Below are 21,699 nucleotides of genomic sequence, written 5' to 3'. Positions count from 1 at the left end.
GTACTGATTATGCAGAGTAAATATGAATATTTCTGACCCTGAGACATAGTGAGTTTTCCAAAGCAGCTGTCATAGAACTGCAAAGAACATTAGCTCATATTTGTACACATTGCATTGCTTTTTTCATTTAAAGAAGCATTTATCTACATTTCCAAAACACTCTCTATATTTAGATTTATCTCCGTCTGAAACCGCTGCGTGTTGTGCAAAGAGTGTAAGCACTGAAAGAAATAATGCTGTACATCACAGACGGCTGATGATGCAGATGTTTTTCTAAACAGCAGCTAATAATTCAGTGCTACATCAGAGATCTGATGTTGGTGCAATCTTATATTTATTTTCCTGTAATTTTGGTCATTTTTATATTAAAATGTCTTCTGGGGGACTTTTTCAGGGAGTGACTTTGGTTATGCATGAAATTGTAAACACAGGTTGCCCAAGAAATTATTAAAGTAAGAGTAAAACACTATATAAAGAGAAAATCTGCTTGGCTTTTGAGTAACAAATCGTTATGATTTATTTCACATTTAAAAATTATGTCATCAGACAAACAAAACTATAAACCTATGAGCAAATTCTGACATTTTAAAGACTAATATGAAAGCAAAGAACATAATTACAATTATAATAAGAAAGACTTAGATCCAAATTCTTATGGTTAAAATGTATAAAAACAATATTTACAGTCAGCGCTTGATCTCCAAATAGTACAACAGGCACAGAAAATTAGTACAAGTCTTGTGTACAGACAAAAAGTCTCTTTTTAACATAAACTGTATGTGTGTCTGTGCATTTTGGTAAAAACATGTTTATTCTTCATTTACTGAAGTAACTCAAAGTGTGTAGTAGCCAGAAATATTTAAGAGTAGCAGTTTTCATAATATTACTCAAGTAAAAGTAAAAAGTTCTCTGTAGTATCTTTTTTCAACTAAATGTGAGGAAATGTAATATATAACTGAGTCACAGCCTAAAAACATAACATCTTTTTATAGTCATAATAGAAGACAGCTGCAGCAGAAAAGAGAAAAATACAACTAAGACAAAAGACACCAAATCAATTGAATAGTGAACAGGACATATATGGAAAATACTTCAATGGCTTTTAACCTGTGTGACGCCTCATGTGGCAAGTTAAACTAACTTTGTGACGAAAACTTTTTCCACATCTCCCACATGAAAACGGCTTTTCACCAGTGTGAATCATAATGTGCCGAGTTAACTTCTGTTTTAGTCGAAAACTTTTTCCACAGCTCCCACATGAAAACGGCTTTTCACCAGTGTGAATCCTTATGTGCTGAGTTAACTCCTGTTTTTGTCTATAACTTTTTCCACAGCTCCCACATGAAAACGGCTTTTCACCAGTGTGAATCATCATGTGCTGAGATAAATTCTGTTTTTGATTAAAACTTTTTCCACAGTTTACACATGAAAACAGCTTTTCTCCAGTGTGAATCATCATGTGCTGAGATAAATTCTGTTTTTGATTAAAACTTTTTCCACAGTTTACACATGAAAACAGCTTTTCTCCAGTATGAATCATCATGTGCTGAGTTAACTCCCGTTTTCGACTAAAACTTTTACCACAGTTTAGACATGAAAACGGCTTTTCACCAGTGTGAATCATCATGTGCCGAGTTAAATGCTGTTTTTGTCTAAAACTTTTACCACAGTTTAGACATGAAAACAACTTTTCTCCAGTGTGAATCATCATGTGCCGAGTTAAATGCTGTTTTCGACTAAAACTTTTTCCACACTTCACACATGAAAACGGCTTTTCACCGGTGTGAATCATCAGATGCTGAGTTAACTCCTGTTTTTGTCTAAAACTTTTTCCACAGCTCCCACATGAAAACGGCTTTTCACCAGTGTGAATCATCATGTGCCGAGTTAAATGCAGTTTTCGACTAAAACTTTTTCCACACTTCACACATGAAATCAGGTTTTGAAATGTATGAGTTCTCATGTGAGCATCAAAAACAGATTTTAAAGCGAAACGCTTTTTACAGATGACACATGAGAAAGGTTTTCTTCTTTTCTGATTTTGCTTCTCAGCTTCAGCAGCTTCCTTTAAGAGGACTTGGTTCCTGTTTGGTTCTGATTCAGTTTGGTGTGTTTGCTCATCAACAGGAACCACCATGCAGGTATCAGTCTCCTGTTGTAATTCAATCTGTTCTTCACCCTGACTGCAGTAATCTTCTTTCTCTTCCTGGTTTTGTTTTCCTTGCAGAGGTTCTAACTCCTCCTGGTCCAGAGTGGATCTTCTCTCTTGGTAACACTGCAGGCAACCTGGAGAAGAAAACAGAGAAAAAGAGTTATTGTTAACTTTATTGAAGTAAGTAGGAGAAATCTTTCATCGTTTAAAACAGAAATCAACAAAAAAAAAAAAAAAAAAACACTTGAAAATTCAAAAGCGTAGACAGAGAGACAGATCAGTCATCACATCCAGCTGACATTTGGAGAATTCTGAAATGAACGGATTAAAAAAAATTGTTTTATCTTATCGCAAAATTAATAGTAGGGATTATTGTTGATATTTAACAGTAAATTGCATTATGTCAAGATGGTATTTATCTATATTACTCTGAATTATATAAAAAATTTAGTTTAGTCCACTTTATATCTTTGGGGTTTATTTACAAACATGAGTTTATTTGTACGTTAATAGTTGTTCAGTTTTTGTTCCTTTCTTATTTACTTTTCTAAGTTAAACAGGAAGAACTGTGGGTCCATTTTCCGTCAGTATAGGGACTGGTATCGGACCAGCATGCACTGGGTTGGGCCTGTAGGTTTTGACCAGAGCCGCAGAGGAAACAATGAAAACTAGTGATGATGGGATGAAGCTTCATGAAGCCCTGAGGAACTCCATCCAATCACTGGACTCATGAGCCGATGCACCGCGGTGCTTCATCTGCTCCACTGTGACATCAAGTGGACAATATATGTAAAATAGGCAAAACAACATGAAGCCTTACAATAAATAAACAAGTAAAAAATGTTTGTGATTCTGATACATAAATTCTGATTAACCTGGTTGTATGAAACAATGGCTGGATCAAAAAGAAAACGGGAAAAACAGGAGAGAGGGTGTATTGGCTTGTTATTCGCAATGTCACCAGAGACAACAATTTATGACAAAAAATAAAAACTTCGGCACCTCGGCACTTCACAGACATCACAGCGTAATTGTGATGTCTGCGTTCATTTACGTGTTAACAAAATATTTATACGGGAAAAGAATATTTACTAAAATGATCCTCATACAGAAAGCTGCAGACATTAACCTTCGTCCAAACGCTGGTGTTTCCTACCTAATCGGTGTAAGATTATCCGGGGGGTCCGGGAGAAATCCAGCAGTCTGCGCTGATCATCCATCTCTTTCTCCGACTTGACGATTATTTCTTTAAACTCTGAAAGTTTCTTCCGCAGCAGATAATAGGAGCTTTTTGATAAACTCGTTAAAACTGGACAGAAAATAGTTTTTCAGAGAATCACTCAAACATTTAACACAACAGACCACGTGCAGTTCTCTTTGTCTTCTTCTTTGGGGTTTATGATTGTCGGTTTTCATGTTATTGCTTTACCGCCACCTTGTGGATCCATCGATCATTACATGTAAGGAGTTCTCATACAGTGCCAGTTCTTTTTGAGAAACGTAAAATCTTTTCATAGTAATAATAGAAGACAGCTGCAGCAGAAAAGAGAAAAATACAACTAAAACAAACAAAAAAAACTAAATTATTGACAACCATAATTTCTAAAATCGAGATCAATTAATGTATGTAAATTAGTTTATTAAATGTATTTATTTTTTGTTTATTCATAAAACTTTTCATTCAGGTGTGTTGAGCCAGAACCAAATCTAAGAGTTGCAAAACAACGACCCTTGAAGACTGGAGTTTGACAGTTTTAATGAGTTAATCCTCATACATTTTATCAACAATCTTCAACATGCCCAGCAGAAAACTAAAAATGTGTTTTGTCTCCGTCATGCAGGAGATTGTCAGCTATAACTGCCGTGGACTTGTCGCCAACATGCCGCTCTTTGCCAACACCGACCCTCACTTTGTCACCGTGATCCTGACCAAGCTGCGCTTTGAAGTTTTCCAGCCGGGAGACTATGTAATACGAGAGGGAACGCTGGGTCGGAAAATGTATTTCATCCAACATGGCACCGTCACGATTATCCCGCGTGGCAGTAAGGAGTTAGTGCTCAGTGATGGAGCCTACTTTGGAGGTAAATACAGCAGAGTATTAAAACTCTATTCAGCTACTTATCAACTCTACGAGAGTCTTCATTATTCAGATTATTGCTTCCCTTCTTCTATAAAATCTCCTACAGAACCCTTGGTTGTAACTGCACTACATTTTCCAACTAATATTTACTATTTATTCTGAATTTCTAATGGTAAATGTAATTTTTCATCATTGGCTTGATGTCATTTTGAAGAAAAAACTAACATTTATGAAATATTATACTCTGTAAAAACAATGCTTGATTATAATTATACTATAAATAAGTTTTGCAGTGTAGTTGTTTTTCTTGCACTGTAGAAAAAAATCTTACCATGAATTTTTATTGAACAAACAATAAAAATCCACTTGAAATAAGACAAAACTAATTTACAAATAGCATTTCTGTGAGAAGAAGGAGTTTAAGTCAATTATTTCTTAAAATAAGTATCAAGTACCAGTTCCACTGGCATATTATTTTACTTATTACAAGACATTTTTACAATACAATAAGTAAAATAATCAGCCTGTGAAACTAGTACATTTTTAAGTCAACATTAAGCAATTATGGACTTAAAACTAGCTCCAATATCTTGTTGAAAAGTTACTTCAAGTGTACTAAAATATTTGGACTAGAAACTAGACCAAAAATATTTAGAAAGATTTTGAGTTTTTCTTCTAACTTTGACTAAACCAATTCTTTTTCTTGGCTCAGAGATCTGCCTACTAACTCAGGGCCGACGGACGGCCAGCGTGAGGGCCGACACCTACTGTCGCCTTTATTCGCTGAGTGTGGACGACTTCAACGAAGTCCTGGAGGAGCATCCTCTGATGAGGCGGGCGTTTGAGAGCGTGGCTGTGGAGCGACTGGATCGAGTTTCACGCAGATCCAGTTATCAGCCTCCAACGACTGAGTCTGAGTGAAGGAAGAAGAAAGAGAAAGAGACTCCAGCCAGACACACAAAGCACTTTTTAACAGATCTAAAGAAAATAAAAAAATACAGATGTTGTTGAATGCTGCATCACTAGATTGAAACTATTTCACATTCATTAATTAGAAATTGTCACTTGAATATTAAAACTCAACATGTTTACGTGGATTTTATTGATCTTCACAAACTGAATAAACCTTTGTCAGTGCTTTTTCCGATACCGATGGCCGATAAACTCCAGTGATGTGATAACTCAACTGTGAACGCAGCTGCAGGTGGTGGTGAACTTTTACATCATCCTATTTTTCTCATTTGTCATTGTCAGGATTTATAGTTACACTGGGTTTCAAAGAATAATGTCTTTTTAAATGATCAGACGCACAATAAAATAAATGAATGAATAAAACTCTCAGTATGTTTATACTTTACCAGATTGAATCACTTAAATTCTGCTGATATATGATTCTTGTCAAGCACTTTTCACCAGGAAGAGAGGCAAAGGCAGGAGGAGAAAAGGTAAAACTGAGTTTGCTTGCATTTTTTTTCCATCAACTGCCTCTTGTTTTACATGCTTAAGATCCTTTTTGTTTCTGGACTGGTGAGATCGTGTGCTGTCCGAACGACAGCCGGGACTGTCTGGCGGCGACCAGTCCAGTTGCTATATCCTTTGGAAATTTAGATAAACTGTTGTTTATCGGGGGGGGGGGGGGGGAAGGATGTTGAGAATTTGTTTGATTTAACTAGAATTTGCTTAGGACTTATTATTTGGGATATTATAATTTAATACAACTATTTTAGTTGCAATTGTTTCATAGATTTAGTTGTCATTTTATAGTTAGTATCTGGTTAGAAAGTGGACTATTTGTGGCCTATGGCAAAGCGGACTCCGTATCCCATGTTGCTCGGGAACCTGTTTCCATGGTGATGATAATTCTCTTCTAACAGCCGCCGCAGTTAATCTTAACTGAGTTCCGACTCTCTGTCATGTATGTATGTTTCGTTCATTCTTAATCCACTAAAGTTCATCTGAAAATCCACCCGATTCCTTTTCGTCATTAAATCAGTCGGATATTCAACAGAAGCCGTCTGCCTGCCGTTCTTTCATCAAGTTTTAGATCTGCAGTGCCTGCATTACTGCCGACTCAGCCGGCCTCGCGCTTTCTGCCGTCGGCTCTGAGAAATATTAAAGGTTTCTTAGGGAAGAAAACTCCTCCAACAAGGCGATGTTAACGATCCCACAGCTTCAGAAATGTCAGCCACCGTTTACAGGGGAGACTGGAGTAAGATGATCCAGTTTTCATATTTAGGATTAAGGCAGCTTTAGCTTGGTCACCAACTTAAATATCCTTCATCACATCTCATCAAGTGGATTTTATTTGTTGTGCAGAATTCAACCGGTGCAGTCACTGTTTTTAAATTGTTACAAATTACAGCTAAACTGCTGCTTAGGAAAAATAAAAAATAAAAATAAACAAGAGATAATGCTTTCAAGTGTGTTTGGGAAGTGAACATTAATATCTGAGTCAAGTTACATCAATTGCAACTTTTCTTGTGTCCACAACTAAAATGCTACAGTTTTATGACCTCACGTTGTAGCTCATAAATAGCACAATTGATATATAAAACAAATTTTAAATTACCTATAAAGGTTTAATGTCAATTCTCATGAAACTTTTGATGGACTACATTCACTTTACAAAGTAAAAAACCTTTTTTAAGAAATAAAAGTTTAAACACTTTACCCACGAGGTTTTTACCTTCACAAGCTTCATTAAATGATGCCTTCCTCCTAATTATTTATTTTAACAAATATGTAAAAGTCAGAGTGTTTTTATTTTCTCAAGAAAATATTTGTGTACTTATGTATGTTAGGGGTGCACCAATTAATCTTCCCCGATTTTCTTAATTTCAAAGATTGGTGATCCGCTGATACATGTGAAGCTGATTTTATCATCTACCTCAGCAAAGATCTAAAAATCAACCACTGTCCTCTTCTGCTCTCCTGTGAGAGTGTAACGGGTACCAGGGTTCTGGACCCGTTAGCAGCAGAGGATGAAGCTGAAAAACAGCATGTAAATGAGCACACGGGAGACGCAGTCTGTGTTACTCCAATTTCTCTCAGCTTATGAGAAACAGCAGAGCAACAGGCAGGTGAGAGTCCCCATGCACCACCTACAGGTGAAACACCGTTACTGCACCCATCGTCATTAACCCCTGTTAGCAAATAAAATATCTTCTTATCATAAACATTTAAAGAAATGCATGCTCTTTTTTTCACTTTTGTGGGCACACACCAGTGGGCATCACAAGAGGTGTGACTGATAGACCGGCCCACCAGGTCATGTAGCGGTTCCATTGACACTTTGCCCTATGCCTGTTAGGAGATGGAACCCAAATAACAAATAAAAATGGGAAGGACGGTAAAGTGGAGGGGCCAATGGTTCCCTGACCCCTCCTGTTAAGCTGCACAAATCACTGCCAGTTCAGACTTGTGGGAATAATGCATTTAGTGCACACAGATTCTATTTTTGATGGAGCGCATGCTCACTGCGTGCTATTATCACCCCTAGCAACAGTTGCCATGCTGCTGACAATGATGTCATCAGCATGACTTCAAATGATGTCTGTGTCATGAGGCCCTTGTGAGGATGACTTTATGATGTCATAGAGTCCATGACATAACCAACTGATCAGTTAATTCTCCGATCAGTCACTCAAGTCAACCAACACAAGATCCATTTGGAAGTTTCAGCTCAGCTCAACAACAATGAATGACGAAAGCCAACAGAAGGACATGGATGTGAAGCCTGAGGTTTCTTTTTGGATGAAAATGAAGAAGAGATTCTCCAACAAAGTTCATCCTGGTCGAAGAAGCCCAGACTACAAGAAGAAAAACTTTCTCAGCGAGCTGCTGTGGAAAGTGATTGAAAAGGCAGCAGATGGACCAACTCTGCACCTTGTCAGGCAGATCTTTGAGGAACCGCATAGCAAAATTTTGGTCTTGCTATTGCGAAAAACTGAAGAATTAAATGTGGAAGTACTCTCGGAGGTGTCAGAAGAGCTAAGCGAAAGAATTTTCCAGAGCATTGCGAGAGATGCGTTCCACTTTGCCAGTGGACTGAACTTAATCGCACTGCTCGATTACCCGGAAGGACATGAAGTTATTGTTGAAAAATTCAAACGGCACCTGGAGAATCCCATTCCTCCAAAGAAAATGTTCAGGTCTACAAAAAGGAAGATCAGAAGGACTTTTTTTCCAACTGAGGACTTATACTCTGATAAAAACTGCCTGAGTGAGGAATATAGTCAGGCAACAACAGATCCTGAACAATTTTTAAGGGAAGCAAAGAAGATGGGTTTCAAACGCGGAACCGAAGACGAAAGGAGAGTGATGGTGGAACAAATTCTTTGGAGGTTAATTTATAAGTCTAGCAACAGATCAAGCTATGCGGATTACAAACAGAAGCACACTGAACCCGTACTGAGAAAGCTTGCACCAAAGATCTGGAAAGAAGTTAAAGACATAGATTTTGTCTTTTTCGAGAAAATGGAAAAAAAGCTCTGCCGCGATATCATTCAACTGCTCTGTGGCAATGACGACGTAGTGAGGGAATTTCTCTTTAAAATGATCAAAAGTGACAACCCTGTAGTTATTTACAAGGTTGTACAGTCCTTTCGCATAACCCTGTCACGACCAAGGAAAATACATTTTCAAGGAAACTTTCTTCAAAAGGCATGGAGGTGCATCAAACAGGCTGCCTGTTGTCCAGACAATTCGGATGTAGTAGAGAGGCAAGAACCCACTAAGAGTGGACTAAGCGTTGTGTCTAGTCCACGCTTAGATAGGCGTCCAAGCTTCGTCTGCTCAGAGACCAGAACTGACTCGGAGGAGTCAGGGCCAGTCTCTGAGTCAGGACCGGTCTCCGATTCAGGACAGACCTCTGAGACAGGACCTGCCTCAGAGTCTGGACAGACATCTGAGACAGGACCTGCCTCAGAGTCTGGACAGACATCTGAGACAGGACCTGCCTCAGAGTCTGGACAGACATCTGAGACAGGACCTGCCTCAGAGTCTGGACAGACATCTGAGACAGGACCTGCCTCAGAGTCTGGACAGACATCTGAGACAGCACCTGTCTTCGAGACAGGACCTGCATCCGAGTCAGGGACTGCCTGCGAGTCAGGAACTGCCTCCGTGACAGGACCTGCCTCCGTGACAGGACCTGCCTGCGAGTCAGGACCTGCCTCCGAGTCAGGGCCTGTGTCCGAGTCAGGACCTGCCTGCGAGTCAGAACCTGCCTCTGAGACAGTACCTGCCTGCGAGTCAGGACCTGCCTGCGAGTCAGGACCTGCCTGCGAGTCAGAACCTGCCTCCGTGACAAGACCTGCCTCTGAGACAGTACCTGCCTGCGAGTCAGGACCTGCCTGTGAGTCAGGGCCTGTGGGACCTGCCTGCGAGTCAGAACCTGCCTCCGTGACAGGACCTGCCTCTGAGACAGTACCTGCCTGCGAGTCAGGACCTGCCTGCGAGTCAGGACCTGCCTGCGAGTCAGGACCTGCCTGGGAGACAGGACCTGCCTCCGAGTCAGGACCTGCCTCCGAGACAGGGCCTGCATCCGAGTCAGGGCCTGCCTGCGAGTCAGGACCTGCCTCCGAGTCAGGACCTGCCTCCGAGACAGGACCTGCATCTGAGTCAGGGCCTGCCTGCGAGTCAGGACCTGCCTCCGAGACAGTACCTGCCTGCGAGACAGGACCTGCATCCGAGACAGTACCTGCCTGCGAGAGAGGACCTGCCTCCGAGACAGGACCTGCCTGCGAGACAGGACCTGCCTCCGAGACAGTACCTGCCTGCGAGACAGGACCTGCCTCCGAGACAGTACCTGCCTGCGAGAGAGGACCTGCCTGCGAGACAGGACCTGACTCCGAGACAGGACCTGCCTCCGAGACAGGACCTGCATCCGAGTCAGGGCCTGCCTGCGAGTCAGGACCTGCCTCCGAGACAGTACCTGCCTGCGGGACAGGACCTGCCTCCGAGACAGTACCTGCCTGCGAGAGAGGACCTGCCTGCGAGACAGGACCTGACTCCGAGACTCCTGTCTCGGAGTCAGGACCTGCCTCTGAGTTAGGACCTACCCCCGAGTCAGGACCTGTCTCCAAGTGAGGACAGACCTCCGAGTGAGGACCTGCCTCCAAGACAGGACCTGCCTCCGAGTCAGGACAGACCTTTGAGTCCTCATGCCTAACAGTGTTAACAGGATTTTTTATCACCAAGGGAGTGCCACATTGTCAGAAGCGTCAAAACTGGATGCATTTCTTCACCAGAACTTTACAACTTACGGGAGTGGATGATTACGGCCTTAAGAGTGCTTACAAGTTTTGGATCCGAGAATACTGGAAACCTTTAGTCATCAGCTGTTACAGTCAGAGCAAGGTGGGTAGAGCGTACCGAAGAGTCAGAATGGGGGGCCGAGGGAATGGTGGCGGACTGGGGGGGGGGGGGGGGCTAGAGTATAATTAGAAGGGGTTCGAAGAAGAAGGAGAGAAGGTGGGGGGCTGACTCATCGTTAGAGGGGTGGAGGGTGGGGGCTTGGGGAAACGAAGAAGGAGGGAGCAAAGGAGAGACATTGAGGGGGGGATCTGATGCATCGATAGAGGGGTGGAGGGTGGGGGCTTGGGGAAACAAAGGAGGGAGCGAGGAGAGACATTGAGGGGCGGGGCTGATGCATCGATAGAGGGGTGGAGGGTGGGGGCTTGGGGAAACGAAGAAGGAGGGAGCGAAGGAGTGACATTGTGGGGGGGTCTGACGCATCGATAGAGGGGTGGAGGGTGGGGAAACGAAGAAGGAGGGAGCGAAGGAGAGACATTGAGGGGGGGGCTGATGCATCGATAGAGGGGTGGAGGGTGGGGGCTTGGGGAAACGAAGAAGGAGGGAGCGAAGGAGTGACATTGTGGGGGGGGGCTAGAGTATAATTAGAAGGGGTTCGAAGAAGAAGGAGATAAGGTGGGGGCTGATGCATCGTTAGAGGGGTGGGGGGTGGGGAAACGAAGAAGGAGGGAGCGAAGGAGTGACATTGTGGGGGGGGCTAGAGTATAATTAGAAGGGGTTTGAAGAAGAAGGAGATAAGGTGGGGGCTGATGCATCGTTAGAGGGGTGGGGGGTGGGGAAACGAAGAAGGAGGGAGCGAAGGAGAGACATTGAGGGGGGGGCTGATGCATCGATAGAGGGGTGGAGGGGTGGGGAAACGAAGAAGGAGGGAGCGAAGGGGAGGTTAGGGGGGCATGTGCTACTTAAATGTCTCTTCGGGTGGTGGTGGTGGTGGGCCATAATTTAGCAGTTTGTATATGTTAAATTACAGGGGAAAAAACTGTTAAATTATGGGAAACTTCTGATGGAAATTCTGTAAAAAAAAAAAAAAAAAAAAAACTGAAAATATCCTGGCACAAACTTACCAGGACATTTTCTGTACTTTTTTTTCAGAATTTCCATCAAAATATTTTCCATAATTTAACAGTTTATGTCAAATTTACCAATATTTTGTTAACCCAAAACTGAAATTCTGTCTTTTGTGATATATTCTCAAACTTAAAAAAAAAAAAACCTTGGACATTTCCAAATACTTTTGTCTTCCAAACCATTGAAGTCTGTACTCTATACCATATATTAATTATAGTGTAAAATATATTAAAGTTAATGTATTTAATATATTCTTCACATAATTTTGAAACAAAACTAAATTCTAAGTCTACAGGAAATATAGTTGTGGAACACAAAACACTTAGTTTGAAATTAGCTCATCCAAAGTGATATAAAAATGAAACCATTCGACAATTTGCAGACTTTATTTTGCAATTTAAGACCATAAATTGACATGTCATCTAGTCTTTATAACTAACCTAAGAGCAAAACATATTCTTGAGCTTGCTAATGTTTATCTTCTATACATCACAACTAATTTATTGCATTTTACTATACAAATTTTCAACGTCTTCGAATGTAAAGCAGTCTTGACTCTAGTTTTGAAGTCAAAGAGAAATCCGGGAGAAATCCAGCAGTCTGCGCTGATCATCCATCTCTTCCTCCGACATGACGATTATTTCTTTAAACTCTGAAAGTTTCTTCCGCAGCAGTTAACAGGAGCTTTTTGATAAACTCGTTAAAACTGGACAGAAAATAGTTTTTCAGAGAATCACTCCAACATTCAACACAACAGACCACGTGCAGTCCTCTTTGTCTTCTTCTTTGGGGTTTATGATTGTCGGTTATCATGTTATTGCTTTACCGCCACCTTGTGGATCCATCGCTCATCACATGTATTGCGTTCTCATACAGGGCCAGTTCTTTTTGAGAAACGTAAAATCTTCATAGTAATAATTGGCAGCTGCAGGAGAAAAGAGAAAAATACAACTAAAACAACAAAAACAAAAACAACACTAAATTATTTAAGACAACCATAATTTCTAAAATCAAGATCAATGTATGTAAATTAGTTTATTAAAAGTAATTATTTTTTATTTATTCATTAAGCTTTTAGATAGGGAGAGTTAAACTGGTTAATATAATTTGAAACATATAGTATCAGTTACAGTGTAGTTTTGTTTTGAAGAGAAACCTTATCAGAGATTTTTTTTGTATGTAGATATATCTGAGAATGCACAATCATTAATGAAAATGCACAATTAGTGAATGACAGCACATTGTATTTTTATTATAAGTGTATTAAGGTAAACAACATCCATCCCTCACACTTTCTCTATACAGTAGAGAATAATAAAAATCAGTCACTCAAATCCAATCTTGTGATATTGTTCTGGAAGGGAGTTCAAGACTCCGGATCACAGCTGCTGTTACAATTTCTTGAGTCTAACTGACATGTTAAAAGCGTCACAATTTCAAAGGCTTGAAACTGCCTTGCTTTCTTTGATCCAATACTGATAGCTAGTACATTTACTGCTCACAAATTTTGCATGCAACACAGTCGACATACAGTATGCAAATAGGTTTCTTAATTTTTTTCTATTAGTTTTAGATCACTGAAATGTCTCTCGCCATGAGCAATAGTCACAGGCAACATCCAAAATATGCATGAAGCAATCCAGACTTCTCAAAAAATGCTATGTAGTTGCATTTTATTCAAGCTGCTATCATGTGTTCTCCATATTTCTTAAAGCTGTCACCATGTTGTGACAGTTTGTTATGAGACAGATAATATGTGAAAACAATCAATCTCCTCCGTGAGCTACTATTGCTAGCTAAAGTAATGCAATATTCCGACCAAAACAACCAATCAGGGTAACGACATAAGTCACGTTATTGCTTGGGTTTTACAGCGCCACGTTAAGTCCCTGAACCTCACAGTGTACCGAAAAAAATGAGAAAAAAAAGCCCAATGCGACTTGCATGTAACGAGTAACGCGTTTTGTAGAAATGTACTGAAGTAGAAAGTAAAATGTCATTGAGTAAAAGTCGAAAGTATCCACGATGAAATCTACTTAAGTAAAGTACAGATACACAAAAATTGTACTTAAGTACTTCCCACTACTGATTTCAATTCACATATAACATAAGATTCACAGATTTAAAAAAATCCATTCATTCTTATAAGTTAAAATATGTTCCAGGCACTATTAAATAACATTACCAAACATTTTGTTTGGTAAGGTTACATGTGCTCTTTACGGTCAGACTGATGTTATGAAATATTTTTTTTCTTGCGGTCCAAACCTGTTATTAACTATATCCGGGTCACTCACTCTGTTTCCTGTAGAGCTGTGTTTCATAAACCTCTAACGTAGACAGAAGGTAAGTTAGACGGATTGTTTTTGTTGGTTATTATTGACTCCTGCTGCAGGTTAGATATCTGCCTCTGGTAGATGTACAGTGAATTAACCAGTTAGCACTTATATGTGTGAAATTAGCATGTAGCTCCGTGGATCCGCTGTTTTAATTCCACTACAAGGTTAACCGCTATGCTAACTAAAGTTAGCATGTCAACACTGAGGTCAGTTTGCTCAATACAATCCCTGTTTATTAATACTTTGTTAAAGTATTAACAAAGTACTTTGTTATATATATAAATGTACTGAATATAAGTAATTTTAATAATTGTAACAACTCAACTACTTTGATCACAATTTCTCTCCCATTTTAGCTTACTTTTGTTCATCTGACGTAACAACACAAAATATGACAAGGCAATCTCTGAAATATCAAAATACGTATAATTTTGGGATTATTCTTAAAAGTAACAGCCATGTTGTTTTTGTTTTTAAGTTGATGTTTTGGATGTACAGGTTAACGTGATGTAACCATCGATAAGTGTCTTATTTTGGCACTTATTATTTTTGTGGATTTTACATTGAGATTCTAATTACGACACAGTAAGCTTTTATTGAACTGAATAAAACAAGCATCTGAGCTAAATAAAATATATACTTTACTTATAATTTGTTTTCCCAGGTTCAAAATAATTTTTCAGTTTAATTTTTTTGTTTGTTTCAGGAGTAAAACCATTGATCCAATACAGAAAAACAGCCCTCAATTGACTTAAAGGATTTATTTAAAAAAAACAAAACAAAAACATGGTCATAAATGTACTGAATTTCAAATATATTTGATAACTCTGCACTAGTACAGCATACTCATACACCAAAAACTTCACAGGTTTGGTCAAATATGCAAAAGCAACACAACTTGCTGCTTTGTGGTATACTAGCCCAATTTTCCTACATTTTTCCCAGTATTTTGATAAGGTCAACTACAAAGATTGCATATAAAGTGAGCAGTTGAAGTACAAAAAAAGCAATTTAGAAACACATTCAAACAGCCTGGAGAACAACTGACAAAGACCAATTTAAAAGATTACAAGATAATTTGACATTTTGTAGATTTGAAACCTTTGTAGTTTGTCCAGGAGGTTCTGCAAGATAAGTTTGCATTCAGTAATGGTTTGTGTACAAGCAACATGGGGCAATTATTGGATCCTAGCAGTGTGATGACTACATATAGCTTATAAATTTGTTGGATGTTTTATGTTAACACTATATTTGCTCTTGTCACTAGAAATATACTTCAAGCCTCACATGTTTCTGTTCTGGCAGCTGTTTTTGACATGAAGAGCTGTGTGTTATGGAAAATATTGGTCCAATAATAGCTTTTTTAAAATATTTTTAGTTTTCTGATGAAAAAAAGTGTTTATTTCTGTCTTGTTGAATTAAAATAACTTGAGAGCTCTGATGCTGAAGTATTAAAGCTGCTGCTCTTTGTGTTTGCTGCTGGAAGGATGCTGTCCTTGTCTCGTTCGGTGGTGGGCGCCGTGGCCCGCGCTCCGGCTGCGGTCAGCCAAGGAGGCGTGACCACTCTCTGTCGATTCAACAGCACTGCACAGGTACATTGTCTGTTTCAATTAGAACCGTTAACTTTTAAAAAGCATATACAAAAAAATGATGTTTTTCTTTAACCAGAGTGCTCCAAAGAAAACTAAATTTGGCCCACTGGCAGACGAGGACAGAATTTTCACAAATCTTTATGGCCGTCATGACTGGAGGTAACATGACTTTTACTTAATCCAGAACATCACAACGTTCATTCTGTGCACTCGGGCAATCAAAATGATTTTAAAAAAGGAATAATTTACAATATTTACCTGCTTTTTGCTTCCCGGTAGGCTAAACGGGGCACTGAAGCGTGGCGACTGGTACAAAACCAAGGAGATCCTTTTGAAGGGGGTCGACTGGATTCTCAATGAGATCAAGGTTTCTGGCCTGCGGGGGAGAGGCGGAGCCGGGTTCCCTACTGGCATGAAGTGGAGTTTCATGAACAAGCCCAGTGACGGCCGGTCAGTACAGAGAGCCTGGCCGATTTACCTCTGATCTCCTCATTATATTTTTTTGTTTTAAAGCCTTCAATAATATAGAAATGGAGTCAAGAAAGTAATTATTATATTAGTAATCTGGGTTTAGGTTGAAGAGGGAAGTAAAATTGAATTAAAGTAAGTACAGCGAACGATCTGTTGATTCCTTTTTGATTAACTTAATTTTTTTAATGTTTTTATTCATTTTACAGCATTTGTATAGTTTTGGCTTAATTACTGTTCATAGTGTGTTCTCTCGGCAAAGTTGCCTTTTTTGTGTAACGTGAGATTAATTGATTACAAAATGAGTTGATAATTTTAATAATCAATGAAATGATGATTTATCTGCTTAACTGTTTCAACCTTGTTCAAGACTTTTTTCACAGTTCCATTGTAAATGTTAGGTTCAGCTTTCTTTCCTTAAATGCAGCTAGAAATATTTGTTAAAAATTTTCCACTTGTATTTATTATTGAACCTATCATTGATTTCCTCAATAGCTGAAATGAAAACAAAGAATTTCATAAATGTTTATCAGTCAGTTAATCTATTAACTTCTCTCCTAGTTCGGTTCTTCTGCTCACATTCATGTTGTTGCTCTTACAGTTCAGTTTTATCCGATGGGAAACTGATTCTACTTTCCATAATTGTTGCTGCTTTTCCTACGTGACTTGACCCAGTTTTGTGTCTGTATTTTAGGCCAAAGTATCTGGTGGTGAATGCAGATGAAGGAGAGCCTGGAACCTGCAAGGACAGAGAGATCATGAGGCACGACCCGCACAAGCTGGTGGAGGGCTGCCTGATCGCAGGCCGGGCCATGGGGGCTCGTGCTGCTTACATCTACATCAGAGGAGAGTTTTACAACGAGTCGTCCAACCTGCAGGTGAACGTGTGCACATTGACACCGTGACAGAGTTTATTAAACAGCTGTTGTGTAATGCAGAAAGCATTAATTAAAAAATATGTATATAAAACTATATCTATTGGTGTTAAACTTTCTAAATAATGAATAGTCAATTTTTTAAGACGAAAGTGGCAAAAGGTCATACAAACATTTCAGTATTGACATAAGTTACTGTGGAAACTACAAGTACAACTACAACTGTGGAAAAAATTAACCACTGCACTGAACCCCATTGAGAACCTCCTGGTTATTCCACCAAATATTGATTTCTGAACTCTTCCTGAGTTAAAACATTAGGATTTTTGTTTCTAAATGAATATGAATTTGTTTTCTTTGCATTATTTGAAGCCTGAAAGCATCTGTTTCGTTATTTTTGACCATTTCTCATTTTCTACAAATAAATACAAAATTTTTGCTTGGAATTTCAGAGACATGTCAGTAGTTCATAGAATAAAAGAACTAAGTTCATTTTACATAAACATAAACCTATAAAGAGTAAAATCAGAGAAACTGATCATTTTAAGTGGTTTCTTATTTTTTCCCAGAGCTATATATAATTGATTCTTCATAAATGGGTGTCTATTATTTGTCAAATTTTCCCTATTTCTACCAAATTTCAGAAATAAATTATTTGTTTTTTAGTGGTGGGATTTGATTAAAAATTTTAATTAATCACACTTTTATTGAAAACTATATATATACAAAATAAGCAACGTTTTTTAATTAAAGAAACCCTTTTTTGTGCTAAATTATTGAACTCAACAACAGAGATATTTATTGTTTCAATCTTTTTATTTAGGTCAATCATTCATTATTTAGCTTTCAAAGTGTTTCATGAATCCAGGATCATTCATGTAACTTATTAAAAAAACACTTCTTTAGAAACGCTGACATCAGCATTCCTGCTGCTACATGTTTTGCATTAAAACAGTATTTGGGCTTGAATAGCTTCAACTCTTTTTAGCACAACTTGTAAACAACAGTCATATATTTCAGATCATTTTTTGAAGCAAAAACACATTTAAAAAATTTTTTTTTCTTAATTTTTTTTATTTGGTTTTTGTTATATTTATTCTATGCTGTTTGCAGGTTCATATTGACTGCTTTTATACCCAGAACTGTCCTTTACTGGGATAAAGGAGGTTAAAAAGATTTTGGAAAATGATAAACTGGAAGTTCTTTCTGTCAAAATACTTTGTTGTTTGTGAAACTGCTTCCAATAAATAAAGTCAATTTTAAAAAAATTACTCTTCAGTGTGGCAAGAAAAGCCACTTTGTTGTTCATCGCTGTTGTTTGTGTTTGCGGTTGTCCGTCAGAAACGTGAATACAAAAACAGAACACGATTTCAACTAAATGAAACGCGTTAAAAATCTTTTCAATAAATGAATCAAAATGAACCCATCCTTCTCTTTCAGGTGGCCATCAATGAGGCGTATGCTGCCGGGCTGATTGGAAAGAACGCCTGCGGCTCTGGTTACGACTTTGACGTGTTTGTGATGCGTGGCGCCGGCGCGTACATCTGCGGAGAGGAAACCGCCCTCATCGAGTCCCTGGAGGGGAAGCAGGGCAAGCCGCGTCTCAAGCCTCCGTTCCCTGCAGATGTTGGTGAGTTCAGGCAGCAAACAACATCCGTACGTCCCAGTGGGTTCCTCCTGGCAACTCTCGCGTTTCCTCCTCTTGATGAAGGTGTGTTTGGTTGCCCGACGACCGTCGCCAACGTGGAGACGGTGTCCGTGGCGCCCACCATCTGTCGCCGTGGAGGGTCGTGGTTCGTGAGCTTCGGCAGGGAGAGAAACTCTGGCACAAAACTGTTCAACATCTCGGGTCACGTGAACCACCCCTGCACTGTGGAGGAGGAGATGTCCATCCCTCTGAAGGAGCTCATCGAGAGACACGCAGGTACGCATCAACGTGGCGGCTTTCGTTTTTTAAATCTGGGTGAAAACATCCAAATGGGTTTCCTGCATGGTTTTTAAACATCTGGGAAAGTCTGACATTTGATTTCAGCATTTTTAAAGGTCTGAGTTTGGAAAAAATAAAGATTTTATTCCTTTAATTACACCGTCTAAATGTTAGCCTTCATTCAGTCCTTTTTGTCTCTCTTGTGTCATTCCCTTCATTTTTGTATGGCTGCTACTAACGATTATTTTAGCGATTGATTACTCTTGATTATTTTGACGATAAATCTGATGTAAAAAAATTGGGACATTTGCTCCCTTTTGTGTCCACCTTTTAATGTGTTCTGCATCCTTTCACTGCTTTTGTCTTTCCGTCCTTTTTTCTATTCACTTGCCCCGTTTTTGCTTTCCTCTTTCATCCCTTCCTAACTTCTTTTATTTTCTGTGCCTTTTCCTCCTTCCTTCTTTCCTTGCATCATTCCCTTCATTCCTTTCTTCCTTGTTCCTTGCCTTCTTTCTGTTTCCCCTGTTGTCTCTTCCTTCATTCAGTCCGTTTATTTGCAGCCTCCATAATTAAAAAGGTGGTGAACGTCAACATTTTCTACTTTTTTATTGAACATAATTGAAAACCAGAGGTAGGCAGGGTAATAAAAACCTTTTACTCAAGTAAAAGTAGAGCTACGAAAACATATTTTTACTCAAGTAACAATAAAAAACAGAGATTACTCAAATAAGAGTGAAAAAGTACTGAGTAACCGATCAAAACATTAATCATTTAACATTTAAAAATTACTTCAATTGGACCAAAATCTAAAGTTGCGTGAAAATTTTGGTATTTTAAGGACCAAAATAAAAGTAATTCATGTAAACAAAATAATTTTAAAACAACAATTTTCCAAAAATGTAAAACTTTAAAAACTGCAGGTGTGTGTCTTTGTCTGGTAAATTTGTGGTTAAAACAAACCAACATTTTACCATAAGAATAGCGATACTTCATAATAAAATAAATCAAGTAAAAGTAAAAAGTACTGTGTTGTAAAAATACTCCTAAAAGTACATATTTTCTAAAAAAGTTACTCAAGTAAACTGAGTGAGTGCAACTATAGTTATTACCCAAATCTGCTGAATTCTCGAGAAAAGTGTTTTTTTGTTGTTGTTTTTTTTTTGTCTGAGAAACAGGGAGGAGTCTTTCCTTAATGTGTGTTTTTAAATCTATTTCTTTGGAAGTGTAATTAAGTAGAAAGGTCACACAGAGATGACCTAAATCCATCTGCCATGTTCTCCTTCAGCAGAACGGTCATAAAGTCAAAGATTAGGACGGCTTAACATAAGCGACTACATTTTTTTTTATTCCTAACTTAATTGAAAGCAACATCTGTGCGGTAGGTGGCGTTCGCGGAGGCTGGGATAACCTGCTGGCTGTAATCCCTGGAGGATCCTCAACTCCCCTCATCCCCAAGAAGGTCTGTGAAGAGGTGCTGATGGATTTCGACGGCCTCATTCAAGCCCAGACCGGCCTCGGCACGGCCGCTCTAATCGTCATGGACAAATCTGTGAGTCCGTCACCTCTGCAGAGCGACCAGACGCCGGTAGCATTGGTCATTGGTTGATTGGTGTCACTTTTGCAGACTGATGTCATCAGAGCCATCGCCCGACTGATCGAGTTCTACAAACATGAGAGTTGTGGCCAGTGCACACCATGCAGGGAGGGTAAATGCTTCTCATTAAGTTATTTTTTTTTTAAGGATTTATTTTCATAAACAATAAAATAATATGCTTTGTTTTGGATGCTCTGGTTGATTTCTGCAGGAGTGGACTGGATGAATAAGATGATGTGGCGTTTTGTTCGTGGCGATGCGCGGCCGGCGGAGATCGATATGATCTGGGAGCTCAGCAAGCAGATCGAGGGACACACCATCTGCGCGCTGGGTGACGGTGCAGCGTGGCCCGTTCAGGTAAAGACATGTCGGAGAACAGGAATCATTCCAACAGTCAGAGATAAAACTCGGTTGCAGGAGGTTCTGTTGAGTCTCTGCGTTTTGGGAGAAATGTCTTAAAGTGTCCAGAACTTGTTTTAGTGGATTTCAGATGCGGGAAAAGAAATTCAGTTTGGAAAAATATTTTTATTCCCAGACTGAAGGTCTTCCAGCATTGCGTCTTTACTCCTTCTTTGACTTGATGTTGCATGTTGAAGTGATATTACGCATAAATAATCTCTCTTTTTGTGTTTTTAGGGATTAATCCGGCACTTCAGGCCCGTGATGGAAAGCCGAATCGCTGAATACCAGCAGCAGAAAAAGGCTGTGGCTTAAATCTCGTTCTCAACATATTGATTTCTTCATTCTGCCTCCAAACGCCCTTAACTTCATGTCTGTGAGAAATATTTAAACTAAGGATAACGTACTGTCTTTTTGCCTCATCGGGAAGCTTCGAGTGACACTTCTGTTATGTTTGAAAATCCCAATAAAGATTTATTACCTGAAACTATTGGGTGATTTTAAGAGTTGAATTGTTTGTTTTTTTCCTACTTTGGAGTTTTGGTATGTGGAAAAGAAAACTGATACTGAGATGCTAATATTCTTTATTTCAATCTTATGGAGTAGATTTATCCACATGAAAATACTTTAAATATTATTTTTGTTAATAATTCACAAAAATTGAAGAGTAGTAGGAGTTTTCAAGTAAACACTGTCTGATTTATGAAATAAATAGTAACTAAATTTGTAGGATATGTATTCTGGGTTAATACAAAATCTGTGAAAGAGTGAATTTAAAAGAAAGAAAAGAAATTTGAAAAATATAAGCAGAACATTTTGGATCTTTAAAGATGGTTTGTGGGGGATTACGTTGATGTTGACAGGAATCATGAAAGTTGAAGTACTGCTA

At 39.1% G+C, this 21,699-nt stretch overlaps 3 protein-coding genes across 4 annotated transcripts; 2 read left to right on the top strand and 1 right to left on the bottom strand.

Moving 5' to 3' along the window:
- Window positions 1-492: 492 nt before the first annotated feature.
- LOC148156440 (uncharacterized) lies at window positions 493-3,814 on the bottom strand. Its single transcript, XM_088010312.1, has 2 exons — window positions 3,309-3,814; window positions 493-2,286 (listed from the first exon to the last, which is right to left on the bottom strand). Exons 1-2 carry the CDS (start codon window positions 3,370-3,372, stop codon window positions 1,103-1,105), a joined length of 1,248 nt encoding a protein of 415 aa, XP_087866438.1. The 5' UTR covers window positions 3,373-3,814; the 3' UTR covers window positions 493-1,102.
- Window positions 3,815-3,962: 148 nt separating this feature from the next.
- Window positions 3,963-5,274, top strand: LOC148156439 (potassium/sodium hyperpolarization-activated cyclic nucleotide-gated channel 2-like). Its single transcript, XM_088010319.1, has 2 exons — window positions 3,963-4,234; window positions 4,946-5,274. Exons 1-2 carry the CDS (start codon window positions 3,970-3,972, stop codon window positions 5,152-5,154), a joined length of 474 nt encoding a protein of 157 aa, XP_087866445.1. The 5' UTR covers window positions 3,963-3,969; the 3' UTR covers window positions 5,155-5,274.
- Window positions 5,275-13,851: 8,577 nt separating this feature from the next.
- Window positions 13,852-21,314, top strand: ndufv1 (NADH:ubiquinone oxidoreductase core subunit V1). Of its 2 annotated transcripts, none has more exons than XM_088010311.1 (11): window positions 13,852-13,962; window positions 15,442-15,547; window positions 15,624-15,706; window positions 15,827-15,997; window positions 16,710-16,893; window positions 18,331-18,520; window positions 18,602-18,814; window positions 20,200-20,366; window positions 20,442-20,523; window positions 20,623-20,768; window positions 21,048-21,314. In XM_088010311.1, exons 2-11 carry the CDS (start codon window positions 15,443-15,445, stop codon window positions 21,123-21,125), a joined length of 1,419 nt encoding a protein of 472 aa, XP_087866437.1. In that variant the 5' UTR covers window positions 13,852-13,962; window position 15,442; the 3' UTR covers window positions 21,126-21,314. The 2 variants fall into 2 exon arrangements, with proteins under 2 accessions (XP_087866437.1, XP_087866436.1); XM_088010310.1 differs by lacking the exon at window positions 13,852-13,962 and adding an exon at window positions 14,028-14,161.
- Window positions 21,315-21,699: the final 385 nt, after the last annotated feature.

This window comes from Poecilia mexicana, unplaced genomic scaffold (genome assembly GCF_051168715.1).
Source record: "Poecilia mexicana isolate PSO_F unplaced genomic scaffold, ASM5116871v1 scaffold_11, whole genome shotgun sequence".
NCBI classification, from domain to species: Eukaryota; Metazoa; Chordata; class Actinopteri; order Cyprinodontiformes; family Poeciliidae; genus Poecilia; species Poecilia mexicana.
Note: the sequence above shows the minus strand (reverse complement) of the source record. Positions and strands in the feature narration are given on the sequence as shown.

What these genes read in the sequence shown, in the direction of transcription:
- LOC148156440 (XM_088010312.1), bottom strand. Translation starts at nt 3,372, where the DNA reads ATGGATGATCAGCGCAGACTGCTGGATTTCTCCCGGACCCCCCGGATA. An exon ending in GATAATCTTACACCGATTAG is followed by an intron (nt 2,287 to 3,308) that starts GTAGGAAACACC and finishes TTTCTTCTCCAG; the next exon opens with GTTGCCTGCAGTGTTACCAA.
- LOC148156439 (XM_088010319.1), top strand. Translation starts at nt 3,970, where the DNA reads ATGTGTTTTGTCTCCGTCATGCAGGAGATTGTCAGCTATAACTGCCGT. An exon ending in TGATGGAGCCTACTTTGGAG is followed by an intron (nt 4,235 to 4,945) that starts GTAAATACAGCA and finishes TTCTTGGCTCAG; the next exon opens with AGATCTGCCTACTAACTCAG.
- ndufv1 (XM_088010310.1), top strand. Translation starts at nt 14,130, where the DNA reads ATGCTAACTAAAGTTAGCATGTCAACACTGAG. An exon ending in TAATCGTCATGGACAAATCT is followed by an intron (nt 20,367 to 20,441) that starts GTGAGTCCGTCA and finishes TCACTTTTGCAG; the next exon opens with ACTGATGTCATCAGAGCCAT. An exon ending in GTGCAGCGTGGCCCGTTCAG is followed by an intron (nt 20,769 to 21,047) that starts GTAAAGACATGT and finishes TTGTGTTTTTAG; the next exon opens with GGATTAATCCGGCACTTCAG.